Raw genomic sequence first — 25,042 nt, 5'->3', positions numbered from 1 at the left:
TACTAAGAGTTAGTTAGTTCTGTGTTTATCAGCCTAGATGTGGTATCTTTTAGAACTCTAGTTAATAGACTGGAATGAAAGTAGACCATCAGTGCATTTGGGGAAGGGAAAAAAGCTTTACTATATAGTTAGATTTATTTTTAAAATAGAGTGAAAGACCTGTAATCAAATAAGGTCATAGTTATAACTGAGTTGGTAATTGGAAATTCATATCATTTTTGGTACTCAGGAATGAATCCACCAAATACTTATGTTTGTGCACTGTATTCAAGACACTGAGTACTCTTGGAAATCTGGAGACCCGTAGTAGTAATGTAATCATACTCAGAGTTTGTTTAGTTGGAAAGATACATGCAAAGATAAAAATCAGCATACAGCAGAATGTGTTACATACTAAATACGTGCTAAGAGGAAGGAAAGACCAATACCAGGTATATTTTTTTATCATTTAAATTTGGAAAGCAAATTAATTTAATTATTAGGGTAACGTGTCAGTGATGCTACTGATAGCCGATAGTTTAGAAACCTAAATTTCTATCTTTTGCCACATTGTGAAATAGTTGCTGTCTTTTCTGAAACTGGTAGTTTTGACATAAAATTGGTATTATAGAAAAGATTAATTTTTGTCAGTTATTAGTTTAAGATGAAATACAACCCTCCAGGAATAGTTTTCCTGGCAATTTGTGCAAAAATAATAGGCTTTTTGGAATTCAAGGGACATAAACATTTTTTTTCTCCCTTTTGATGTTCAGAAACTTGACATTTATAACTGCATAGATTTTGGCTAATTTTCTTTGTTCTGGAGTTGATTTTCATACATTGCCTAGTACTTTGAAAACCTTATATATTTATGAATATGTTGAAGAAAAGTGTATTCTCAATACACTCACTCTAGAATATATCTGACTGCCATAGAGCACCTTTATTTATGATTTTAATTGAAAAAATCGGCAAAATTTGCTGAGCATATATATATATATATGTTTATGTATGTGAGTGTATATATACACACACACATAAATTTTAATATTTTACCTTCCAAATCTGAAGAGTCATCATACTTGAGCTGAAAAATTTTTCCCTTGTGAAATTTGGTCTTTTGGGTAAAGTGTATGGATAAATTTAGATGGCTTCCAAGGACAGACTTACTGTTGATGTACGTAAGAAACAAACGTTTTAGTATATTAGTTCCCAAGATCACCTCTTGATTTATTTCTGTTGTACAAATATTCTACTCGCAGACATACAGACTGCAAGACATTATTAAGTGAATACCTTTAAAATTATGACTTTAAAAGTTAGTGCCAATGAGCGTTGACAAGTCTTTGTAGACTTGATCTTTTTAATATGTTGTATACATTCCTGTGCTCTACTTAGAGTATATAGTTTTTATTGGCTCTCATTGGCTCTAAAAGAGGCCTGAAAACACGAATGTTTCAGGCAGTGGTGATTAATAGAACTTTCTGTGGTGGTGGATATAGTCTGTAATCTGCACTATCCAGTATGGTAAAACACTGACTGCCAGCTTTGGCCTGCCCTGGTGGCTGTGGTAGCCACTATCTATGTTGCATGTCTCTTGATCACTTGAAATATGGTTAGCATGATTGAGGAGCGAACATTTTAGTTACTTTAGTCACATATGGCTATAGTTCCAGAGTATGTTCTACTGCCATAACCACAGCTTTAAGCAATGTATGCAGTATTTTTCTTTTTTATTTCATGGTTACAGTTGACCCTTAAACAACATGGGCTTGAACTGCATGGGTTCAGTTACATGTGGGTATTTTCAATAATAAATAGTACAGAATGACATGATCCGTCGTTGGTTGGATCTTTGGATAAGGAGGGGCACCATAAGTTATACATGGATTTTCGACTCTGCTGAGATTTGGTGCCTTGTCCCCCATGTTGTTTGAGGCTCAATTGTACTTCAAATTTAGCTCTCTTCCGAGTCTATAGCAGATTAGTTTGTTGTCTTGTAGACATCAGAGAAAGCACTCCTTTTAATTCAGAGGATTAGAGAGAAGTTGATATTCCTAAAAGTAATACTGCATAAGGCTGTTGTTAGTAGCATTCTTTTAATTCCTAAAAGGTCTAATAATTTTAATAACAGTGCAGAATGGCGTTGAACATCATGTAGAGGAGGATGTATAATTATACTCAAAGTGTTCTCATCAGTTTCAATACGAGTGTTATACTAAGAAAATTTAAGTTCTTAGTGTTTTAAAATAAATATGTAAAAATTAAAAATGAGTTAATAGTTTCTTAGTTTTATCTACTTTTTAGATAATTAAAGTCATCAAAATTATAACGTTTAGATAATTTTAACTTATAATCATGAAATACTAAATATTTTTAAATTGTTATAAAATTTTGAAAAGACTAATATTCCTTGAATAATTACTGGCTTCTAAATTATTTCTAAGGTTTTCTAAAATGATGGATTTCTGTAATGAAACTTGAGTATGAATTGGGAAAGATAAGATCAAAATTCACTAAGGGAACGTAATTACTGTTAACTAACACCTGTATATAAAGCCTGTGACTTTATTTTAGAAATATGTAGGCTTTTCATAGAAAAAATACTTAATATAGCATCTCAGCAGTCATTTCTATTTCACTTGGTTGAATCAGTTTTTTTTTTTTTTTTTTTTTAATTTTGGTTTTTTTCACTAGTTTGTGATTTTCTTTTGATTCTGAATTGTTACCTTGGTTGCATTTGATAAAGATTCTTTGGTTTTCAAGTGCATAGAAATTTTGTTTTATTGTGAATTTCAGATGCAAGAATATTTGAAAGAACAATTCTAGAATAATTGTATCAGGGTTATAAATAAAAGTGCATATTGAATTGAAAAATAAGTATTATTTGAGGGACCAGCTATAGCCTATATGTATTTAATGTACTTGTGACTCTTCTTTGTTGCTTTCTTTTTCCTTATACTAGAACTTTGTTGACTTGAGTTGGAAAGATGTTACAGATTGGTTGCTCTGCATATACATTGAATTTTTTTCTGTGTTCATCACCATGAATCAGATTTCAAAAAACCAGAATTTTCAAGACAGCAGTATAATCTGCATATTTTATAAAGCTTGTTGGCTCTTTCTTAGGTTACACTGACACCTTTTTAAAAAAAATTAGTTTTCTATATTGACTTCTAGCTATTGTTTTCTCTTTTCTTCCCTGTAATGTCTCCCCAATCCATGTTTTTTCCTAGCCTTCAAGATGGTCAGCAAGGCCAGCAGTCCACAGCCCAGGTCAGAGTCCAGTCCCGCCCCCCTTCCCAGGCTGCAGTGCTCAGTGCTAGTGCCTCCTTGCTGGTGAGAAATGGGAGTGTCCACTTAGAAGCATCACATGACAATGCATCTGCTGTAGGCGGCAGCAGTTTGCACGATGAACTTGGTATGCAGGCCTTATGTAATCTTGGTGGCATGAAACTTGAATATAGCAGATAATGGGTAACAATGATTACAGTTCTTTCCTGAGATAGCTTCATTTTGGAACTACACATGAGTACTTTTTACAGGATTTGCAGTGTGTATAAGGAAAATTTGACTTTTGCTTTTACCTTTTCTGTTTCTCTCAATTCATACTCTTCGTTTTCTTCTGAGCATGTCTGTTATTAATAAGTATCAATAAATGTTCACACTTTACTGTCCTCTTGTAATGATTTGGGCAATTTTGCTATTTCTTGGTATTTGTACCACGTGGTGAAATGCTGAGTTTTTAAAAATTATTTTGATTGAACCTTCATTTCTCTAAATTCTCTGCTATAGGGAAGGCAAAAATACTTTCTAATGGCCTATTACTATATAATCTTTCTTTTAGGTATTCTATATTTTACTTCAGTGTCTGTCACCTGAAGTAGGACTTAATGTAATTCTAAATGCAGTACCTTGAGAACATCATGGCTGTATATTCAAATCAAAGAACTTTATAAAATTTTTTTCTGTTTTCCTGTTAATACATCTATAAATAGAAAATATAAGTTATTAAACAGTTAAGTCTCAGAGAGGTGGTAGAGTTTTAAGCCTCAGTAATGTGTTAGAGAAACAGTATTTTATACTAGTTTGTTTTCTATTTCTCTCTCCAGGTCAGCTTTCTTGTGCTCAAAATGCAGATTAGTAGCAGTTGAAGAAAATCTTGTTATTCAGAAATATACATTTCAAAGTATTTTATTTGCTTACTGTGATTTTGTTTCTCCATGTTATAACTGTCTTTGATTTATAACGAAGGTGATCTAGCTGATGGTTTGACGAGAAGGATATAATTGGTAGAGGGTGCCCAAATTAGGTATAAAAAATGTCATGCTGTTAATTGACTCTGTTTCTGTTTTGTAAAAACTGTTACAGAGAAAATTAGTGAGTATTAGATATGCATATTGATGAAAATCATCAACTTTAGCAAACTTTATAGAAAGTTGAAAATGATATCTGTTTAAAACCTATCTGTTAGAACATTAGAACCTATGGTGATTTCTAAATAAAATGAGAAGGAAATAAGACATTTTAATTTTAGAGTGCTTATGCTCTGGAGTTTGTAATTTGAAGAGGTCAGGGAATCTGTTTGAGAGAGTAAGGTAGACTTCAGTTTAGTTACCTGCTTTGATCAGTTGCAAATATATTGAGTAAATAGTATCTTTTTATTGACATTTCTCTTGGGTTAACTCAAAGTTCCTATGTTTGGAGGACTTGTCGATTTGTACCTGTACAATTACAGTTACTATCACCACTGTCCATTGGTCATTTCGTAGTAGATTAACTAAGCTTAGATTTGGTTCATTTTGGGTTTTTTAAACTTTTGTCAAATGAAGAATAAATTGAACTAGTAGGTGATTTTCCTCTGTAAAAATTCTTAATTTGTTCAAAAAACTTGCTAAGCGAGAAATCATATTCATAGATGATTGAGAATATGTACATTATCAACTTAGCATCTACTGGTGAATATTCAGGACATTCATTTAACATTTGGATTTTAGCTTTTGTTTTAACTGCTTTCTGATAGTTCTTGGCCTCTCTTATAGTTGAGTGTTGTCAAATTGAACGCGTAGTAATAATTAGTACAAAATACACAGTCAGTGGACAGTGTATATCCGTTCATTTCATAGCACAGAAGGTTGACTAAGAAAAGATTCTAAAAATGAACTTGCAGCTGAAGTTGAAGGAACTGACAGAGATACTGATTTTTATAATGTATTCCACTAGAATATTTGTGTTGCATAGTTTAATCTTCAACGTGATTTTAATTAACAGTAGTTAAATAATTTCATGGGACTGAATTGGGATACTGTATACTCAAACATGTTAAAGTTAGCCATGTTGTTCCCTAAAAGTATGGAATACTTACAAAGAATTTCCCTTCCAAACTTAGCGTCTTCAACTGAAAATTTTAAATGTATAATTTTTACATGTTAAAATTTTTATATATACATAATATATTTATGTAACACACACATACTGAAACATACATATATACACTCATATGTATTTATATATATGTTTGAGTACATATAAATGTTTGTATGTGTATTCATGTATATGTTGTAATTGTATGTTTACTTTTTAAAGTGAGAGATATTTGCCTTTTTCAGTTAAAGGAAACTTGGAGTCAGGCTTGTTTAATTCCAAGCCTAAGTCATTTTCCTTAACTGTGTTTTTGACATTTTTACTCTGTGGTGTCATAATAATTGATGACATGCATTTCCTCTACTAAACCCTGAGAATCCTTATTTTTCTGTTACATTTTAACTAGCATTTCAAGACTATCAGGTAGCACTGGATATGGTAGAAAAGTTCATTGAAGATGGCATTATATGGTTTATTAGTAGTTTATTCAGCACAGGAAAATACATTTTCATCATCCATTTTCAGCAGGCATAATTGTTCATCATAATTAACTTCTAAAACTGAATCTTAAGTGTATAATTTAGAACCTGATCTGAATAATTTAATGGTTTCCTTTCTTATTTGTAGACTGAATTTCCGTGCAAACTTTGTTTAATTATATGAATGATGGATAAGTTTTAAAGTTATAATCTTGAAATTTACCATTAAAAAATTTATCAAATCTTTCAATGTAACATTTTGTCCTTTAAAAAAAAAAACAACAAAAACAATGTATCCTAAAGGGTAATTTTCTTTTTATGAGCCTTTTGTTGAATTTAACTGATTTGTGGTTGATTTCATACTAAACTTTGAAACTTCAATTTTACTAAATAAAACAAGCTTTTGCATATTACCCAGGTAAGTCACTGAAGAGAGTCAGTTTTTATGTTAATCCTGGCTTCCACTTGTAACATAGGACTAATAAATTGATATAGTGATGAAACAGGTTATTCATATATATAACACAGCATCTCAGAAGAATTGTTGTAGATAGGATCAGGTAAAATAGGAAAATTTATGTTTTTGTGTGTGTGTGTTTGAAATTGGTAGTGATGAGTATTGAGAAGTGTATATAAAATTATTTTCATGTGAAAAATAAAAATGCTGTTCTAGGCAAGAAATGAGGACAACAGAGTTTTATGTTTACCAAGACATAAGTATAGAGATATCATAGGTAGTATTCCTCTGAATTTTAAGACTTTCTTAATATCCTTAATGTATTAGAGATTGAGAGAGTAATGAATTGATTTTTCTAAGGTTTTCTTTTGTTTCATTACTGTACAACTATTTACAAAGAAGGTGTTCTTGAGATACTCCTCTTTACTACAGAACTTATTACTTTGAAATTGTGGTCAGCTCTAGAAAAAGACTTAACAGAAATCTGCTAACACCCTATTGCCCTTAGATAGTTTATAGCAACTGTGCATTAGTACGGAGAAATACAATTTGGAGGCTCTTAAATTTTTTACTTAAAAAGTACTCAGGTGATTTATAATACTTTCAGTGATTTTTATTATTTAGTGTTAAAAAAGTTATATGTATTATAGACTAACATTTTGGGCTGTGTCATTAAATACTTCTTATTACTATAAATACAAAGTCAAGATGGCTTTAAGGAACCTTGGAGTCCGTACTTTAGTCTTTTGTGTTACAGTAGATTTTTTTCATTCATCTAAACTAAAAGTTATATTCTTTTTTGCAACAGCCTTGATCTTGTTCTTTACTGCTTTTTAATACAAATTCTTTTTTGTATGTTTTTGCAGGGGAGGGCAACATAAAGTATTACATGTATAAATGAAAGTAAAATGTTTATTGAAACAGTAAAACTCCTTCATTTTCCTTTTTGGTATAAGGATGGGAAAAGCATGTTCTAATACAAGTTACTGGAAAATAAAATGGAGAAGATTAAGTCGTCTGTAATCTTATCACTCAACTTAGTGACTAAACAGCAACAGTCATATCACTCAGAGAGTCACTATTCACATTTTATACTTTTTCCTTTCTTTTTTATTACATACACGTATATACTTTTCTAACGAAGAACTGGGATGATGTTGTATGACTTTTATGACACTGTATGAGTTTTGCTTTTTTCTTTTAGCACATTTAAACATTTATTAATGCTATTGCTTTTTAACTTATTGACTACCTACTATTTTATCACTGGAAAGCACATGAAAGGTAGTATAGAATAGTGGACTCTAGAATCAAACTTCTTGGCTTCAAATTCAAGCTCTTCTACTTTTAGCTGTAGCTATGTGATCTTGGGCAAGTTATTTTCTCTCCCTGTGCCTCAGTTTCCTCGTGTATCAAAAGGGGGCGGTAATATACTTCATAGGTTTTTGGTGAGGATTATATCTATTAAAATATGCAAGGCAATTAGAACAATGCCTACTAGTAAGTTAGTTACATAAATAATGATTGCTGTTGTTAACATTATTTATTAAAATAGTTGACTAACCCCACTGTTAGTCTTCAAGGTGATTCCTGATATTTTTCTATTGTAATAATTTGGAGAATATCCTTCACACAGATTTTTCTGTGCAGCTGTGATTATTTCCTTAAGATAAATACAGTGAAATGGAATCATCTGTCAAGGGGAAAAAACATTATTGAGACCTTGATGTATACTCTTAATTGCTTTATGGAAAGCCTGTACTAGTTTACTCTTTATCTGGCAGGGTTTGAAAGTGTCATTTTTATCCCAAGTACTAAAACTAAAAGTAAACCTAGATAAATTTTATTTCATCCACCCTAATCTTCATTTCCTGGAAATGCTCAGAAGTTTACTGTTGTTACTGTGAAAAGACTGGCATATTATTTTTACAAGTTTCAGATGCATGAACTACTCTAGAAAGTGGTTGAGATAGCTGATTTGTCTCTTGCCAGTCTGTGTTGTAAAGAATTCACTGAAACACTAGATTTAAACTGCTTTCTAACATTAAGATTCTAAATTAAAGTTGATTAGTATGTGTTACATCAGTTAGAATGTATGTAGAGTCTTTAATTGAGAGACCTGTCCTCCCCTATCAAGTGACTGAAATTAGAGAGAAGTTTATATTTCTCTCGTAATAGTCTGTTGAGAGCTGTCCTTAGAGGTGGGTTGGTTCTTTTTATCTTCCACATACAGCTTCCCTGCCTGGTCCATAATGACTGCTCCAGTTGTTGACATTTCCCCCCAACAGGAGGGCGGTGAGGAGGGGCGCTAAAATAAAAAGTCAAGGATAGCTAGACTTTATCTTTCAATTTGTGACTTGGGAAATCTGCCTGTCACTTTCTTCTAGCTGCAGGAGAGGCTGGGAGAGGTCTCTAAGTACATAGCATAGTGGTGGTGGTGCTCAGTTGCTCAGTCCTGTCTGACTTTCGCAATCCCATAGACTGTAGCCCCCAGGCTCTTCTGTCCATGGGATCCAGGCAAGAATACTGGAGCAGGTTGCCATGCCCTCCACCAGACACTCTTCTCGACCCAGGGACCGAATATGTGTCTCCTGCATTGGCAGGTGGAATCTTTGCCACTGTGCCACTTGAGAAGCCCACATAGACATAGACTCAGCTGAAATTCAGTGAGGGGGAAGTCCTGTTTTTAAAAGGGGTAAGGACAAGATGAATACTGGAGGTCAGTCATTCATCTTTGCCACGAGACGAAAGAAAGATAGCGCTAAGTCGAGTCCGACTCTTGAGATCTCGTGAATTGTAGCTCGCCAGGCTCCACAATAAGACAAAAAGTGCTTCACATCAATAAGATAAAGATCCATGATCTACTGGAAAAGTTGAACGTTACAAGTGCCTTGCAGTTATTGACAAACAGTTCAGCTTTGCTCATAATTTTTTAAAATTGCAAATTAAAAATAGGATTAAGATATTTTTCATCTACTGAATGTATAGTGATATCTTTTTTTGGAAAGGTCTGGAGATGTAGACAACTAAAAGATTGAACATTTTTGGAGGACAGTTTAGAACAGTAGACCAAAAATGCCTATATATTTTAATCTACAGGTTTTGCAAACATACAAATGTATATGTACACGGATATTTATCATACCATTGCTTGTACTTTTGAAACAGACTAAATGTTTGTTACTAGAGAACCCCTCCTGTGTTATTCTATTCATGGACATAGCTATAATATTCAGAACTTGATGTGTATATGTTAGCAACATGAAAAGTTAAGCTATTTAGTAAGCAAATGTAGATAAAAATTGTTCAGAAGAACATAGAATCTGCTCTGGGTTTTTCTGGTGGGTGAGAACTTTCTTCATTTTATATACTGCTTTCAGTCTTTCAATGTGTCATACTTTTTAAATGAAACACCAAAACAAAGCAACAAATGTCACTCACTGTCCAAAACCTTGATTAGTTACTTGTGGGAATTTCACTGACTACATGCTGTCTCATGCTTATCTATCTACTTTGTCTTTTACTCGGTCCATCTTTCTTTTCTTCTTTGTTTTTAAATCAACTTTATTGACATAAAATTTAGGCATGATAAATTGTATCCCTCCAACATGTACAATTTGTGAGTTTTAACAGATGTGCACACCTGTGAAATCAAGATACAGAACGTTTTCACCAAGAGATTGTGGCCCTGTTGCCGTCCATGCCTCCTCGGCTCCTGGCCACAGGCATCCACTCCGTGCTTTGTGTCATTGTTTTCCCCTCTCCTAGAAGTTCATATAAATGCATTCACATTTTATGTGGCCTTTTGTGTTTAGTTTTGCACTTAGCGTGATGCTTCAGAGATTCATCGTGTTGTTGCATGTGTTAGCAGTTTGTTGCTTGCTGATGAATATTCCTGCTGTGAGCTTCCTGTGTATTGTGTATTCATTCATCTGTCAATGGACAAGTTTATGTTGTATCCAGGTATTGGCTGTTGTGGCTAAAATGTCTTCAAAAGTAGTTGTATATTTCCCACTGGCATGTATGAGAGTTCCAGTTGTTCCCATTCTTGCTGACATTTGTTACTGTTGGCTTTTTAAGTGTTAGACCTAATGGGTGTGTAACGGTATCTTACTGTGGTTTAAATCTACATGTCTCTTATGACTAAGCGTGATGAGGATCCTTTGATGGGTTTATTAGTTATGCATATATCTTCTTCTGTGAAGTGTGTCCAAATCTTTTCCTCACTTTCAAAATTGAGCTGTTTGTCTTATTATTGACATGTAACAGTTCTTGTGATATTTTAGATACCACTAAGCCATCAGATGCAAGTTACAAATATCTTCTCCCCAGTCTGTGACTTTTTTTTGTTTATCTGAATCACTTGTAATGTCATCAGTGTCATTGTTATAGAGTATTTTTTCAAACATAGAGTATTTTTTCAAACTAAGGAGGACTTGTCCTTTCGAAAGAAATGTGAGATGATGAAATTATATCAGAATATGAACTTGTATATTTCACTTCTGGACAGTTCACCTGATCTGGGGATTCCACTTAATGAATCACAACACTACTTAACACAGTGTTTTGTTAAATCAGAGCTAGAGAACAGTGACCATGGCAGTAAAATACACCGGTATATAAATCTCTTTCACTGTTACCAAGCAACAGTTATCTGTTTTCCCTTTGTGTGTGTGCGCGCGCGCGCACGCACGCATGTGTGTTCAGTCACTCAAAAGCAGTCTTCTAAACTTCGTTTTCCTCTAAAATAACTTCTTTTTCCTTCCCTTTTTCTTATTCTCCTGCTTTAAAAACTTAGCACGGTGTTGTACATTCTACGAAGAAGGACTGGTTCTCAGTATTGAAACTTTAAATTATGAGTAGCATAGTGACTTGATTTCCATTTAGAACAAGAGTTAAAGAGGTTTTATAAGACTAAGGCTTTTGGTCCAGGACAGAGATTAGCAAACTATGGCCCAGAGGCTAAAATCCAGCTTGATGCTTGTTTCTGTAAATGAAGTAAATGAACATGTGACATGTTTTCTGTGGCTGCTCTCACACTATGGTGGCAGACTGGAACTGTGGCACCAGTGACCATCTGGCCCACAGAGCCTAAAGTATTTACTGTGTGGCCCCTTACAGAGAAAATTCACTGACCTCTTGTCTAGGGAGAAATAGGTCCATAAACTTGTAGGCACCAGTAAAATGAGTCATTTCTGTCTGGGGGAAAACTCATGTTTCCTCAGAGACTGCACTGAGGCACCACTCATGATGATAAGGGAGGATGCTATCCAAGAAATTGGAACCTTCTCTCTTAAAAGTGTAATATATTCATTAAAATAGCATTGTGAGCACAATACTCATCACCATCAGACAAAGGCACTTTTTATAGTGTACTCAAGTGAGTCATATAGATTTATGTATTCCCCCCATTGCCTTTTTTTTTTCCTTGCGAGAGTACTATTTTATTACATTTAGGTACAGAAATTTGAAAACAGATCTCGTTTTCTTGCCGTATCTTTTCTTTTTTAATTGCAAGATATTTGCTTTACAACACTGTGCAGGTTTCTGTCGTACGTCAACATGAATCAGCCAGAGATGTCCTCTCCCCCTTGAACTTCCCATCTCCCACCCATCCCACGCCTCTGTGTCCCCTGTTGCCTTCTAAAGACACTTAGTAAAGCCCTCTCCTTTCTATCTATGTCTGTTCGTTCTTGTAGCCAGCCCCTCCATGCCCTGAGAGTAATGCTGGAGAAGTGAGACGTCAAGCAGTGTATCAGGGTTAGGCTTGGAGAACCCAGGATGAGTGGGAATGGGGAGGTGATCTGCAGAGGGAAATTATCCAAGAAATATAAGAGGCCTTCTTTATTGTTGGTACTGGGAGGATTTGAAAAACCCTACGGATGATTTGCCCTTCTAGTAGCCACTTCTTTCTAAGATAAATGAGAGTGACTTTAAGAAAGCAATAAGCATTTCTCATGATCTTATTCACTGAACCTTGTATTATGTGGTGAGTATTTTTATTGATAGGACTAATTAGAGAATCTTGTTAATTTCTATGTCTTTTATCTGTGTTTTTCCATTTTAAATCTGTCTGCTATGTCATTTGTGGCTTCAGTGAAATGCTTCACAGGTCCTTGTTCTTTAAATCAGTATTCAGTTTTACTTACCTTCTTGTTCATCACTTATTTATTGACCTGTGATTACTTGAAATTCTCCTACCTCAACAAACAAACAAACAAACAGAGTTCTGTGTAATTAAATGGAATTTTTGTAGATAATCACAGTCATTATTGAATATTTGAGACATAAATACCAGGTACCTTAACATCTGTTTATCTTAGAGACACTATATCATGACCAATCTCATTATTAAGTCTGAAATTTCAGACTCCAGTCTTGTGAGAAATTGCTTTTCTTTTAATGTCATCAGATAGCCAACTATTAAATATTATTAATTATGATCTAGGAGTTGAATTAGGATGCGATAACTTAGTGTATAATCATAATATATGTGAAGAGGACTTATTTCATTAATATTCTACTTCCCAATTTATGTTCATTAGAAATAATATTTAAATAGAAATATTTTTCTTAATACACAAATTTATTAAAATAGGATTATTAATAGGGGCACATTTACTTAGTTGTTAAGAACAGTTAACTGTGATTATAGTCTTAATCTCAAATGAGATATATATGAAATTGTTATGTTTGCTAAGAAGATTTGTGCAAATTTAAGAGATTCTTAATTTCTATAAACCAATAGAAAAATGTACTTATTTCTATTTTGGTTGTTTTCAAAGATGTTTTTAGTAAATTATTAATATATTAAAATGTTACAAGTTTTTCACAGAAACCCTAAACTGAACATTTTTTAATATAATATTTTTTTTCTGAGTTATCTCATGAATAACATTTGTTACTTCTGAAGTGCTATCAGTTGCCAGGCCCAGAGATATAAGAGGGATGTAGAATCTGTTCATTTGGGGGAGTTAAGTTGGAAATACACCAGGAAGCCTTAATACAAGTTAAGTTAGTTCTGACATATACCATGTATGTTTTTATGAACCTGAACATGTTTATAGTTAGTAGGTAGACAGAAGCATCTTAAAAAAAACCCAAAACTGTTGAAGTCATGCATGTTTGTTGAAATGATAGCTGCCCTTTTCTTACACGTGGTTTATGCCTTGTTGAAATTTTTGAATTTTATTATTTGTTAGTCACTAGTTTGTATGTATTCAGAGTTGTAGATTTATATAGTAATAGGATGACAACATTTTTTCCAGCTTTCTATCTAAAATATTTTTGAGGAGGAATCTTTTATTTTTATTTAAAATACACTTATTTCTATGTTTCATACTAGACATTCATAAATAAAGGACAACATAGTTGTGTTAATGACTTAATCATCATTTACTGTTTCACTTGAAAATTACAAAGAGTAATATTCTAGTTAACTTCAGGTGCATGCAAATATTATTTTTAATAGCCCAAGAATAGGACTTATATTACTAAAAATCCCATGGAATGCTTAAATGCTCAGAATATACTCCAATAATTTAAATTTTATTGAATATAGAACTAACTTACTTGGAAAATATACACAAATTATGTGATATAAACACAAATATTTATACATTCCTTTCTTACTGGATTTCACCCTCCCAGCTCTGTTAATGTGTGATTCAGTCATTTAATATGATTTTATAGTTCTTCTACACTTCCATGCAATCTGTGGTTTTGATCAGGTGTTTCTTTTTTTCTGCTAATGTAAGTTAATTGTTGTAGCACAGCTAGTCTCTGATTATCCATGCTAAGTGAGAAAAGAGTACAGAATAAAAAATTGTAATTTAAAAATAAAAAAATCTCAGTCAAGGCATTTTTTAACTTTTTTGTTTACTAGCAGTTTCTGCAAACACCCCTCCCCCCATCACTTCAAAAAAATGATATCCTTTCATTTTAATTTCTTATTCTGGTTTCTGTTAGAAGTGCTAAGAATGAATAACTCTTTCTAGAAGACAGAGGGGTAGAAAGTGAAGTTTTGGATAACCTACATGCTGAGTAATCCTCCTTTGAAATACAGCAAATGAGTTAAGGATTTCATAGAATTTTTTTCCTAATTTATCTCAGAAGTATTCTAACCCCCACCCCCCCCAAAAAAAACCAGCTACTACAGAAAAGACCATATTATAAATATTTTCATATTCTGTCCATGACCCATAAGTACTCAAATAATCCTATTTAATTAAGTAGTTTTTCTGATTCTACTCATTTTTGAATCAAGTAATTGTTGAAATGTTCTGCAAACCCTTGGTTATATTATTAGTATATTAGAGGGAATTTTATTGTCATTTTTCAAGAATTTCACTTAAATAAAAATTCTTATTGTGTCCTGTTCTTATTGTAGTCATGGAAGAGGAATCTTTTAGCCTTGCCATCAAGTTGAAATTGTCCTTTAGATTTCTCATGTTTATAACCTCAGTAATTCTAGCTAGTAAAACAAAAACTTCATAAATATTCAAAAGGCAGCCTGGACCAGATCCAAACAGTTTCAGTTATATACTGCATTGTCCTACTAGAAATTTGTATTTTTTATTTATGTTCCCTTCCCACCATTTGATATGGCTGTCATAGATCTTCAAAGTATAGAATGAATTTTAGTATTTAGATTTCTAAAACTCCATTATCAGAAGTCATTTTATCTTCAATAGTTCATCTGTGTAAGAGTTTTTTTTTTTAGCCTATATTCCTCTGCAATCAACAAAGTTTCTAAACCTTTTAGAGTTTTGTAGATAGTTAGCCACAGCAAATTGTGTTCCTAAATTTCTCTATAGAGTTCTTGTAGAATCATACAACTAGTAATGTTCATTAAATATTATAGTTTAATTATCACCAACATTATTATACATTATTCATTGAACTTAGATCCATTTTGACACCATTTCTTCTTAAAAGTAACATAAAACCAAAAAACTCTGAAGGTAATCACACAAATTTTTTGTCTTGCGGTTTGAGCTGTATTAAAACTTAAAGCAGCCCTTCCAAATGGCCACTTACCACTTGTAACTAGTGGTCAGATGACCTTAAAACAACATTAAATTTGTATATATTGTAACTTGAATTGAAAACATTCTGGGAGGAGAAAAGAGAAGACTGCTCTTGTAAAGCTGACTTAAATCACTTTTAATACCTGATTATTTATGTTGACATTTTGTCCACTGTTTAGCATTCCCTTTTGATTTATGTCATGCTGAATTACATGTAGATCATTGTTTTTTTAAATATTTTGAAAAAAGGAAGTTACAGTTCATTTTCTTAAACTCTTAATAAGTTTAAAATTAGTGTTTCATGAAGAAAAATTTCTGAGTATTCTAATGGCTTTTTTAAACAAATGATTTATTTGCTAGGTAAGTTCTCTTCTACGCTTTATGAGACTGGTGGCTGTGATATGTCACTTGTGAATTTTGAACCAGCAGCAAGAAGAGCGTCCAATATCTGGTATGTGTGAAGTCGTGTTAGGGGAGTTTATGTACTTGCATAATAAGTTTGCCATTTTTAAAGTTTGTAAACCTTGAGATAGAAGAGTTGTTTGTTTATATTGGCTTAAATAAATTCACATTATGCATTGGTTGCCAAAAAGTAGAACTGTTTACTGTGGAAAAAAAAGAAAACCATTATTAAAAGCTATTACAAGTTTTTGCTTTTTGTTTGCTATTATATGTTTTTAAAAATTAAGTAAAAATTTCCTGTAGATCTTACTGTGGGATAGTGGTTTCCCACAATTTCAAATTTAACTCTCTATATATTGCATGATGGAAAAAATTTATTTGAAAAACATTTACACAACTGTGTTCAAACCCATCAATTCTCTTTTTTGGTGTAATTTCAAATTTTTATTTCTGTGTGAGGATTTCAGCCAAGTGTCTTTTTAAGTGATCGTCTTTCATTTTGTTTTAAAATGTGTTTACCAACTATAAGGAGGAAGAATTTCTTAAAATATGAGTCATGTGTTGCATTTAATTTCTTTTCTCTCCTTCCCTCAGGAAGAAATTATGTAAGATAACAGAAGTTTGGAGGAAAGCAAATAAGAAATAGAAACCTTGATCATATAACACAGTTATAATTTAGAATGTGTTAAAATTTTTCTGAAAATTTTTCTAATCAAATTGCTGTATTGAAATTCATTGTTGGTTGATTAGCTCACTTTTTTTTTTTTTCCCACAAGGGTCATTTGATTTTTATTTTAGGACTTATGTTTCATAATGGGATATTTATTTAAATGTTACATATCTATGGGCAGTTCACTTAGTTTTTTCAATTTTGAGAGGCTATTTAAAGCAATAAGATCTTGTTGTCACTTAGCACGAACATTTAAAAAACTGTACTCTTTAAGCTCTTTTAGTACTGTTTCAGAGTTTACCCCTTCAGATTGAATTGGGGTGTTTAGATAATTTTGTAACTGTGGAAGCAACAGGAGGATGGAGCACTGAGAACAATTATGTTTAACATAATTCAAGATAAGAACAATTCCTTACACCATAATGTGTTAAGGTCTCAAGTTTTGAAATCTAATCTTGAGTGAACTGTGGAAACTGAATTGTCATCTTCTAGACTACAATATCGGAGAAGGCAATGGCAACCAACTCCAGTACTCTTGCCTGGAAAATCCCATGGATGGAGGAGCCTGGTAGGCTGCAGTCCATGGGGTCGCTAAGAGTCGGACACGACTGAGGGACTTCACTTTCACTTTTCACTTTCATGCATTGGAGGAGGAAATGGAAACCCACTCCAGTGTTCTTGCCTGGAGAATCCCAGGGACGGGGGAGCCTGGTAGGCTACTGTCTATGGGGTCACACAGAGTCGGACACGACTGAAGTGACTTAACGTAACGTAGACTACCATATAGATTAAATTTATTGTGGCTCTTGGCAATATGTTAATTGCTTTCTTAAACAATTTTCACAAGAACCTTAAAATCAGTTCAGTTGTGTCCGACTCTTTGTGACCCCATGGACTTCAGCACATCAGGTTTCCCTGTCCATCACCAACTCCTGGAGTTTACTCAAACTCATGTCCATTGAGTTGGTGATGCCATCTAACTATCTCATCCTCTGTCGTCCCCTTCTCCTCCCGCCTTCAATCTTTCCCAGCATCAGGGTCTTTTCAAATGAGTCAGTTCTTCACATCAGGTGGCCAAAGTATTGGAGTTTCAGCATCAGTCCTTCCAATGAATATTCAGGACTGATATCCTTTAGGATAGACTGGTTGGATCTGCTTGCAGTCCAAGGGACTTTCAAGAGTCTTCTCCAACACCACAGTTCAAAAGCATCAATTCTTCGACACTCAGCTTTCTTTATAAGTCCAACTCTCACATCCATACATGACTACTGGAAAAACTATAGTTTTGACTAGATGGACCTTTGTTGGCAAAGAAATATCTCTGCTTTTTAATATGCTGTCTAGAACAGTCATAACTTTCCTTCCAAGGAGTAAGTGTCTTTTACTTTCATGGCTGCAGTCACCATCTGCAGTGATTTTGGAGGCCCCCCCCCCCAATAAAGTCCATCACTGTTTCCATTGTTTACACATCTATTTGCCATGAAGTGATGGAAACAAATGCCATGATCTTAGTTTTCTGAATGTTGAGCTTTAAGCCAGTGTTTTCACTTTCCTCTTTCACTTTCATCAAGAGGCTTTTTAGTTCTTCTTCACTTTCTGCCATGAGGGTGGTGTCATCTGCATATCTGAGGTTATTGATATTTCTCCCGGCAATCTTGATTCCAGCATGTGCTTCTTCCAGCCAGCGTTACTCATGATGTACTCTGCATATAAGTTAAATAAGCAGGGTGACAATGTACAGCCTTGATACACTCCTATCCCGATTTGGAACTCAGTTCTAACTGTTGCTTCTTGATCTGCATACAGATTTCTCAGGAGGCAGGTCAAGTGGTGTGGTATTCCCATCTCTTTAAGAATTTTCCAAAATTTGTTGTGATCCACACAAAGACTTTGGTGTAGTCAATAAAGCAGAAATAGATATTTTTCTGGAACTCTCTTGCTTTTTTGATGATCCAGCGGATGTTGGCAATTTGACCTCTGGTTCCTCTGCCTTTTCTAAATCCAGTTTGAACATCTGGAAGTTCATGGTTCACATACTGTTGAAGCCTGGCTTGGAGAATTTTGAGCATTACTTTGCTAGCATGTGAGATGACTGCAATTGTGCAGTAGTTTGAGCATTCTTTGGCATTGCCCTTCTTTGAGATTGGAATGAAAACTGACCTTTTGGAAACACTGCTGAGTTTTCCAAATTTGCTGGCATATTGAGTGCAACACGTTCACAGGATTTGAAATAGCTCAACTGGAATTTCATCACCTCTACTAGCTTTGTTCATAGTGATGCTTCCTAAGGGCTACTTGACTTCACATTCCAGGATGTTTGGCTCTAGGTTGGTGATCACACCATTGTGACTATGTGGGTCATGAAGACCTTTTTTGTACAGTTCTTCTGTATATTCTTGCCATCTCTTCTTAATATCATCTGCTTCTGTTAGGTCCACACCATTTCTGTCCTTTATTATGCCCATCAACTTCTTAATATCATCTGCTTCTGTTAGGTCCATACCATTTCTGTCCTTTATTACGCCCACCTTTGGATGAAATGTTCCCTTGGTATCTGTAATTTTCTTGAGATCTCTAGACTTTCCCATTCTATTGTTTTCCTCTATCTTTGCACTGATCACTAAGGAAGGCTTTCTTATCTCTTCTTGCTATTCTTTGCAACTCTGCATTCAAATGGATATCTCTTTCCATTTCTCCTTTGCCTTTTGCTTTTCTTCTATTCACAGCTACTTGTAAGGCCTCCTCAGACAACCATTTTGCCTTTTTGCATTGCTTTTCCTTGGGGATGGTTTTGATCACCGCCTCCTGTACAATGTCATGATCCTCTCCATAGTTCTTCAGGCAGTCTATCTATCAGATCTAATCCCTTGAATCTATTTCTCACTTCCATTGTATAATCCTAAGGGGTTTGCTTTAGGTCATACCTGAATGGTGTAGTGGTTTTCCCTACTTTCTTCAATTTAAGTCTGAATTTAGCAGTAAGGAGTTCATGATCTGAGCCACAGTCAGCTCCTGGTCTTGTTTTTGCTGACTGTATAGAGCTTCTCCATCTTTGGCTGCAAAGAATATACTCAATCTGATTTTGGTATTGACCATCTATGTCCATGAGTAGAGTCTTCTCTTGTGTTGTTGAAAGAGGGTGTTTGCTATGACCAGTGCATTCTCTTGGGAAAACTCTATTAGCCTTTGCCCTGCTTCATTCTGTACTCCCAAGGCCAAGTTTGCCTGTTACTCCAGGTGTTTCTTGACTTCCTACTTTTGCATTCCAGTCCCCTATAATGAAAAGGACATCTTTTTTGGGTGTTAGTTCTAAAAAGTCTTGTAGGTCTTCATAGAACCGCTCAACTTCAGCTTCTTCAGTATTACTGGTTGGGGCATAGACTTGGATTACTGTGATATTGAATGGTTTGCCTTGGAAACGAACAGAGATCATTCTGTCATTTTTGAGATTGCATTCAAGTACTGCATTTCGGACTCTTTTGTTGACTATGATGGCTATTCCATTTCATCTAAAGGATTTTCCCACAGTAGTAGACATAATGGTCACCTAAGTTAAATTCACCCATTCCAGTCCATTTTAGTTTGCTGATTCCTAAAATGTCAATGTTCAGTCTTTCCATCTCCTGTTTGACCACTTCCAGTTTACCCTGATTCATGGACCTAACATTCCAGGTTCCTAAGCAATATTGCTCTTTATAACATCGGACTTACTTCCATCACCAGTCACATCCAGATCTGGGTGTTGTTTTTGCTTTGGCTCTCTCTCTTCATTCTTTCTGGAGTTATTTCTCCACTGATCTCCAGTAGCATATTGGGCACCTACCGACCTGGGGAGTTTATCTTTCAGTGTCCTATCTTTTTGCCTTTTCATACTGTTGATGTGGTTCTCAAGGCAAGAATACTGAAGTGCTTCGCCATTCCCTTCTCTACTAGACCACGTTTGTCAGAACTCTCAGAAACATGACCCTTGCCTAACTCAGTGAAACTATGAGCCATGCTGTATAGGGCCACCCAACCTTGTGCTGGAAGTACTCTTATCCTGTGAGGAAACTGAGGTATTAAAAGATGAGATAACTGTCCAAGATCTCATGCAGTTGAGGAAGAGATTTGAATATAGATACTCTGACCCACAGGCTATGTGCCTTATCATGACCCTAGGAAAATTTGACTTTCTATTTTGAAGTTTACATGGAAAAGTAAAGACAATGTAAACATCGTATAATTGTTCATGCATTTATTTTTCTTTCTACTACTTGACAAGCTGTTTATTCCCTAAAGTATTTTTCATTTTATTTTAGTGACACGGATTCTCATGTATCCAGTTCTACCTCAGTTCGATTTTATCCACATGATGTGGTAGGTTTTCCTTTATTTTTATAAAATGATATATTTTCATATTAAGTAGTTCCATAAAGCAGAAAAATGATTTGGTTACATAATATTGATGTTGTTGAAAGCTATGGCAAAATTACCTTTGGATAATTCCATAATGGATCTCTTTTCATAAGTCCTTTGTTAAGAAATATAAAACACCATAAAGTTGGATTAGCTATATATGAATGCGTAATTATACTTCTGAGGGTTTGCAAAGGTCTTATTTACTCACCAATGTCATAATCTAGGTGTGCCATTTTAAAACTTCACTTTGAATATTATGGTTTTGGTACATAGCTAACTGATTTGGTACTTACCTAACTGCTGGTTAACTATTAGTTATTTTTATATCAGTGTGTATGTCTGTGTGTGTGTGTGTGTGTGTGTGTGTGTGTGTGTGTGAGTGAGTGTGAGTGGAGAGCTTAGTGACATTGCTCTATTGAAAAAAAACATACAAGATACAGTAGGTATGTTTTAAAAAGATAACAAAGATAGCACTGCCTTTGTGTGATATATATAAAGATGTATATATTGAGGTTAAAAAAATAAAGTAGATGAAATCCTTATAAGCAATATATAAGAGATATTTAGATAAATTTAGTGCCAAAAGGAGTAATTATAATCTGTTTGCTCAAGTCCTTTGTGTTCATAGTAGTATTTTCCACCATTAAATGGTGTGAGAGCCTTGAGATAGCACAATTCTGGCTAGTGCTATGCTAGATGTAGTCAACTTTTGATTCTTTGAGAGGAAGGAGAAACTGGTGAACAGGTGAACGGATGAGTTGAACCTGAAAGAAACGTATGTGGTAATATCCTGTATAGCCTCAGCTGAGCAGACTGCCAAAACAAAAATAAATGCGTATGGGAGGGATTTGAAAACAGCAGTAATGATGTTAAGAGAGCGTAGGAAGAATGGAGTGTTGAAGGCATTGAATCCAGTGCCGAGGAGCCCAGATTTAACATAGTGGTGAGCTTCACAACGTAATGAGAGAAGAGAAGGGACAGGGAGGGGGACACCACTCATCATTCTCCGTAGGTCATGGAATGGATCCACCAGCTATACAGCCATAAAATGCTGAAATTTCAAATACTTCCTAATAAACTCTTTGCAAAAGCCCCATCAATTGATTTGCTTTGTTGTAGTTTTCTTCCTTTGTCACCTTCTGTAGTTTCTAATGATCATGAAGTATCCACAAGAGTGGACTAGTATAGAGAATTAAGGTGGTTTTGATATTCTGCAAGCTGATTGGGTAGCCCTTGAATCATGACTTGATTAAAGATATTTTAAGCCTTTCAGTGCTGATTTTCTTTTAGCTTTCTCTTCCACAGATCCGACTGAACAGACTATTGACCATCGACACAGATTTGTTGGAACAACAAGACATTGACCTAAGCCCTGATTTGGCAGCTCCTTACGGTCCAACAGAAGAAGCTGCTCACAAAGTTAAACACTATTATCGCTTTTGGATCTTGCCTCAGCTGTGGATTGGTATTAACTTTGACAGACTCACACTTTTGGCCCTGTTTGATAGGTGAGAATGTAGATTTTACTTTTAAATTGAAACGTTTCAAATTACCCATTGAGTATTTGACTTGGTTTCCGTCTTGGAAACTGTTTTCTATTTTAGAAATCATTTTTATCATTAAGAATCATGCAACTGTATTTTAAAAGCCAGAGAATATGAGATGTTAATGGCCATAAGGTTATACATATTATATTGACTCTTATTATAAAAGGTTTAAGAGGAAGTTTCTTTCCTTACTTCTTGTCACTAGTCTTAATAGTAAACAGCAGTAGTTAGTTATGAACTTGATGGCCAAATGCTGCTTCTAGTTGACATGGAGTAAAAAAGACTGGACTGACTTTTCCACCTGAAATGATGAAAAACAGATAAAATGCATGAACCAGTGGTTTTCAAGACACGGGAGATAAGACAGAAAAAGACGGTGATTCCTGAGAGATGGGGAGCAAATTATGTGAGCCCTACAATTGCCCAGCTTACTGAAGAGAGTTCCCAGGTTGTGATCCTGAAGTAGAGTCCAGCAGACTTCCTGAGTTGAGGAGAGGGAGCTAAGAGTCCAGGGAGACTAGAGCAATTTGAGTCTGTGGGACAGAACATCAGAGAGAGGATCGCTGCTCAGAAATTCAGAGATGTGTAGTGGATCCCCTCACTATTTAGCAGAGTATTGATAAGAGAATGTATGAGGAGACTAGACCAGGGGAGAGAATCATGTAAAAGAAATCATGAAAATCATGTAAAAGAAATAAAGGCACAGTGCCTGGCACACAGGGCTGGGAATGGTGCCTGTCCTCACCTGCTGGACTGAAGAAACTCATAATAATTCATATTTTATGGTGCATTATATAGAGTACTCAGGAAAGTCCTGCCTTAGAAGTGGGGAGTACTTAGCCCTAGTATGGACACTGTTCCAGACCCACCTAGCAAGTCGTAAAAGCAAGACTTGAAAGGATCCAACTGTTTCCAAGTAGCGTAGCAAAGCTCAAGATTTATAGAAATTCAGAAATACCCACCACATAAAAAGTTGAGGTTCACAAGGTCTGGCATCCAGAGAGTACCAAGCATACAAAGAAATGACAAAACGTGATTTATAATGAGGGAAATAATGAGTCAGTTGAAACCAGCCTTTAGCTGTCACTGATATTAGAATTAGCAAAGACATTAAAAGTTATAACTACTTTGCATGTTAATAAAAGTTGAGTAGAGATATGGAAAATGCAAAGGAAAAAAAAGACCCAAATTGAACTTGCAGATGAAAACTAATATGTCTGAGGTGAAGAATACAGTGGATGAGATTAACAGTAGATTAGACATTACAGAAGAAAATATTAATGAAGTTGAAAGCATGGCAGTAGAAACTACTGAAAGTGAAACAAAAGAAAAAGAATTCTCCTCCCTCCCTCCCCTCAACAAAAAGAACACACAAGATGAAAGTACGCTCCGGGAGACAGGGAGAGAGAAAAAATTCTGAGGAAGTTAATGGTGGAAAACTTTCCAAATTCGATGAAAACTATTGAAGAATCTCCTTGAACCTCAAGTATAGGAAACATGAAAAAAACTATAGCAAGGCACATAGTTTTTCAAAACCAATAATAAAATTTTTAAAACTTTAAAAGAGGAAAAAGATACAGTTTGTATAGGGGAACAAGGATAAGGAAGACATCAAATTTATTGTTGGACAAAATCCAAATAAGATAATGGAGCAGCATTTTTAAAGTATTGAAGGGAGAAAAAGCTCAACCTGGAATTCTGTAGCCAGCAAAACTGCAAAAGCCAGGATGAAATAAAGATATTTTCAGACTAGAAAAAACTGGGAAGAATCTTTTTCAGGCAGATCCACAGTACAATATAGTACTGGATTTCTTTCAGGCCGAAGGATAATAATACCAACTGGGAATGTGGAGCTACCTGGGGAAACAGAAGATGAGTGCAAGTGTTAACTGCATGAATAAATATATAAGATTTCTTCTTATATGTATATAAGGAATATATATATATTTTTTATATATATATATAAGAAAATATATAAGATTTTTTCTTACTAATTAAATCTTTTTGAGACAATTGGATGTTTAAACAAAAATAATAATGATGTATACTGTGTGATTTATAAGTAAATTTCATGATAATAATAGCATAACTTTTATCAAGATAAACCATATTCTAGGCCATACTATGTCCTTTACTCCATGAAAGGACATTTGAAAGTATACTATTATAAGTTTCTTATACTATATATGAATTGATATAAGTTTATTTGAGTTAGACTGTCATAAAATGTATACTTTAAACCCTAAAGCAAACACTAAAATAACAAAAGAGTTATAAATGGTAAGTTAAAAAATAAAGGAGATAAAATAGACTTATAAAAATTATTCTCTTAATCTAAAATAAGGCAGAAAAAGAGATCAAAAACAGATTGACACAAGATAAATGACAAGGTAATAGTTGGGAAAAGGCAGAAATTGTCAAATGGGAGAAAATAGCAAGACTCAATTCTTTTCTGCCTATAAGAAATGCACTTTAAATATAAAGGTAGAAAAGATAGATCATCTTAACACTAATCAAAGTAAAGTTGGAATAGCTGAATTAATATCAGACAAAGTGGATTTCAGAGCAAAGAAAATGTTCTTTTTACTCCAAGATAAAAGGAGGTGGTTGTATAATGATAGTTCAGTTCAGTCGCTCAGTCGTGTCCAACTCTTTGTGACCCCATGAATCGCAGCACGCCAGGCCTCCCTGTCTATCACCAACTCCTGGAGTTCACT

At 34.4% G+C, this 25,042-nt stretch overlaps 1 protein-coding gene across 1 annotated transcript in view; it reads left to right on the top strand.

The window, feature by feature from the left end:
- PCNX (pecanex homolog (Drosophila)) overlaps positions 1–25,042 on the top strand; it is a gene marked incomplete at its 5' end in the record, with an annotated part of 186,085 nt that overhangs the window by 74,746 nt on the left and 86,297 nt on the right. The window contains 4 exons of the mRNA XM_010846813.1: positions 3,216–3,400; positions 15,669–15,759; positions 20,679–20,736; positions 22,069–22,286. Coding sequence (XP_010845115.1) covers positions 3,216–3,400; positions 15,669–15,759; positions 20,679–20,736; positions 22,069–22,286 — 552 coding nt within the window. The remainder of the gene's footprint in view (positions 1–3,215; positions 3,401–15,668; positions 15,760–20,678; positions 20,737–22,068; positions 22,287–25,042) is intronic.

Source organism: Bison bison, unplaced genomic scaffold (assembly GCF_000754665.1).
Source record: "Bison bison bison isolate TAMUID 2011002044 unplaced genomic scaffold, Bison_UMD1.0 scf7180017864239, whole genome shotgun sequence".
Classification (NCBI taxonomy): domain Eukaryota; kingdom Metazoa; phylum Chordata; class Mammalia; order Artiodactyla; family Bovidae; genus Bison; species Bison bison.
This window is presented reverse-complemented; position numbering and strand designations above follow the sequence as displayed.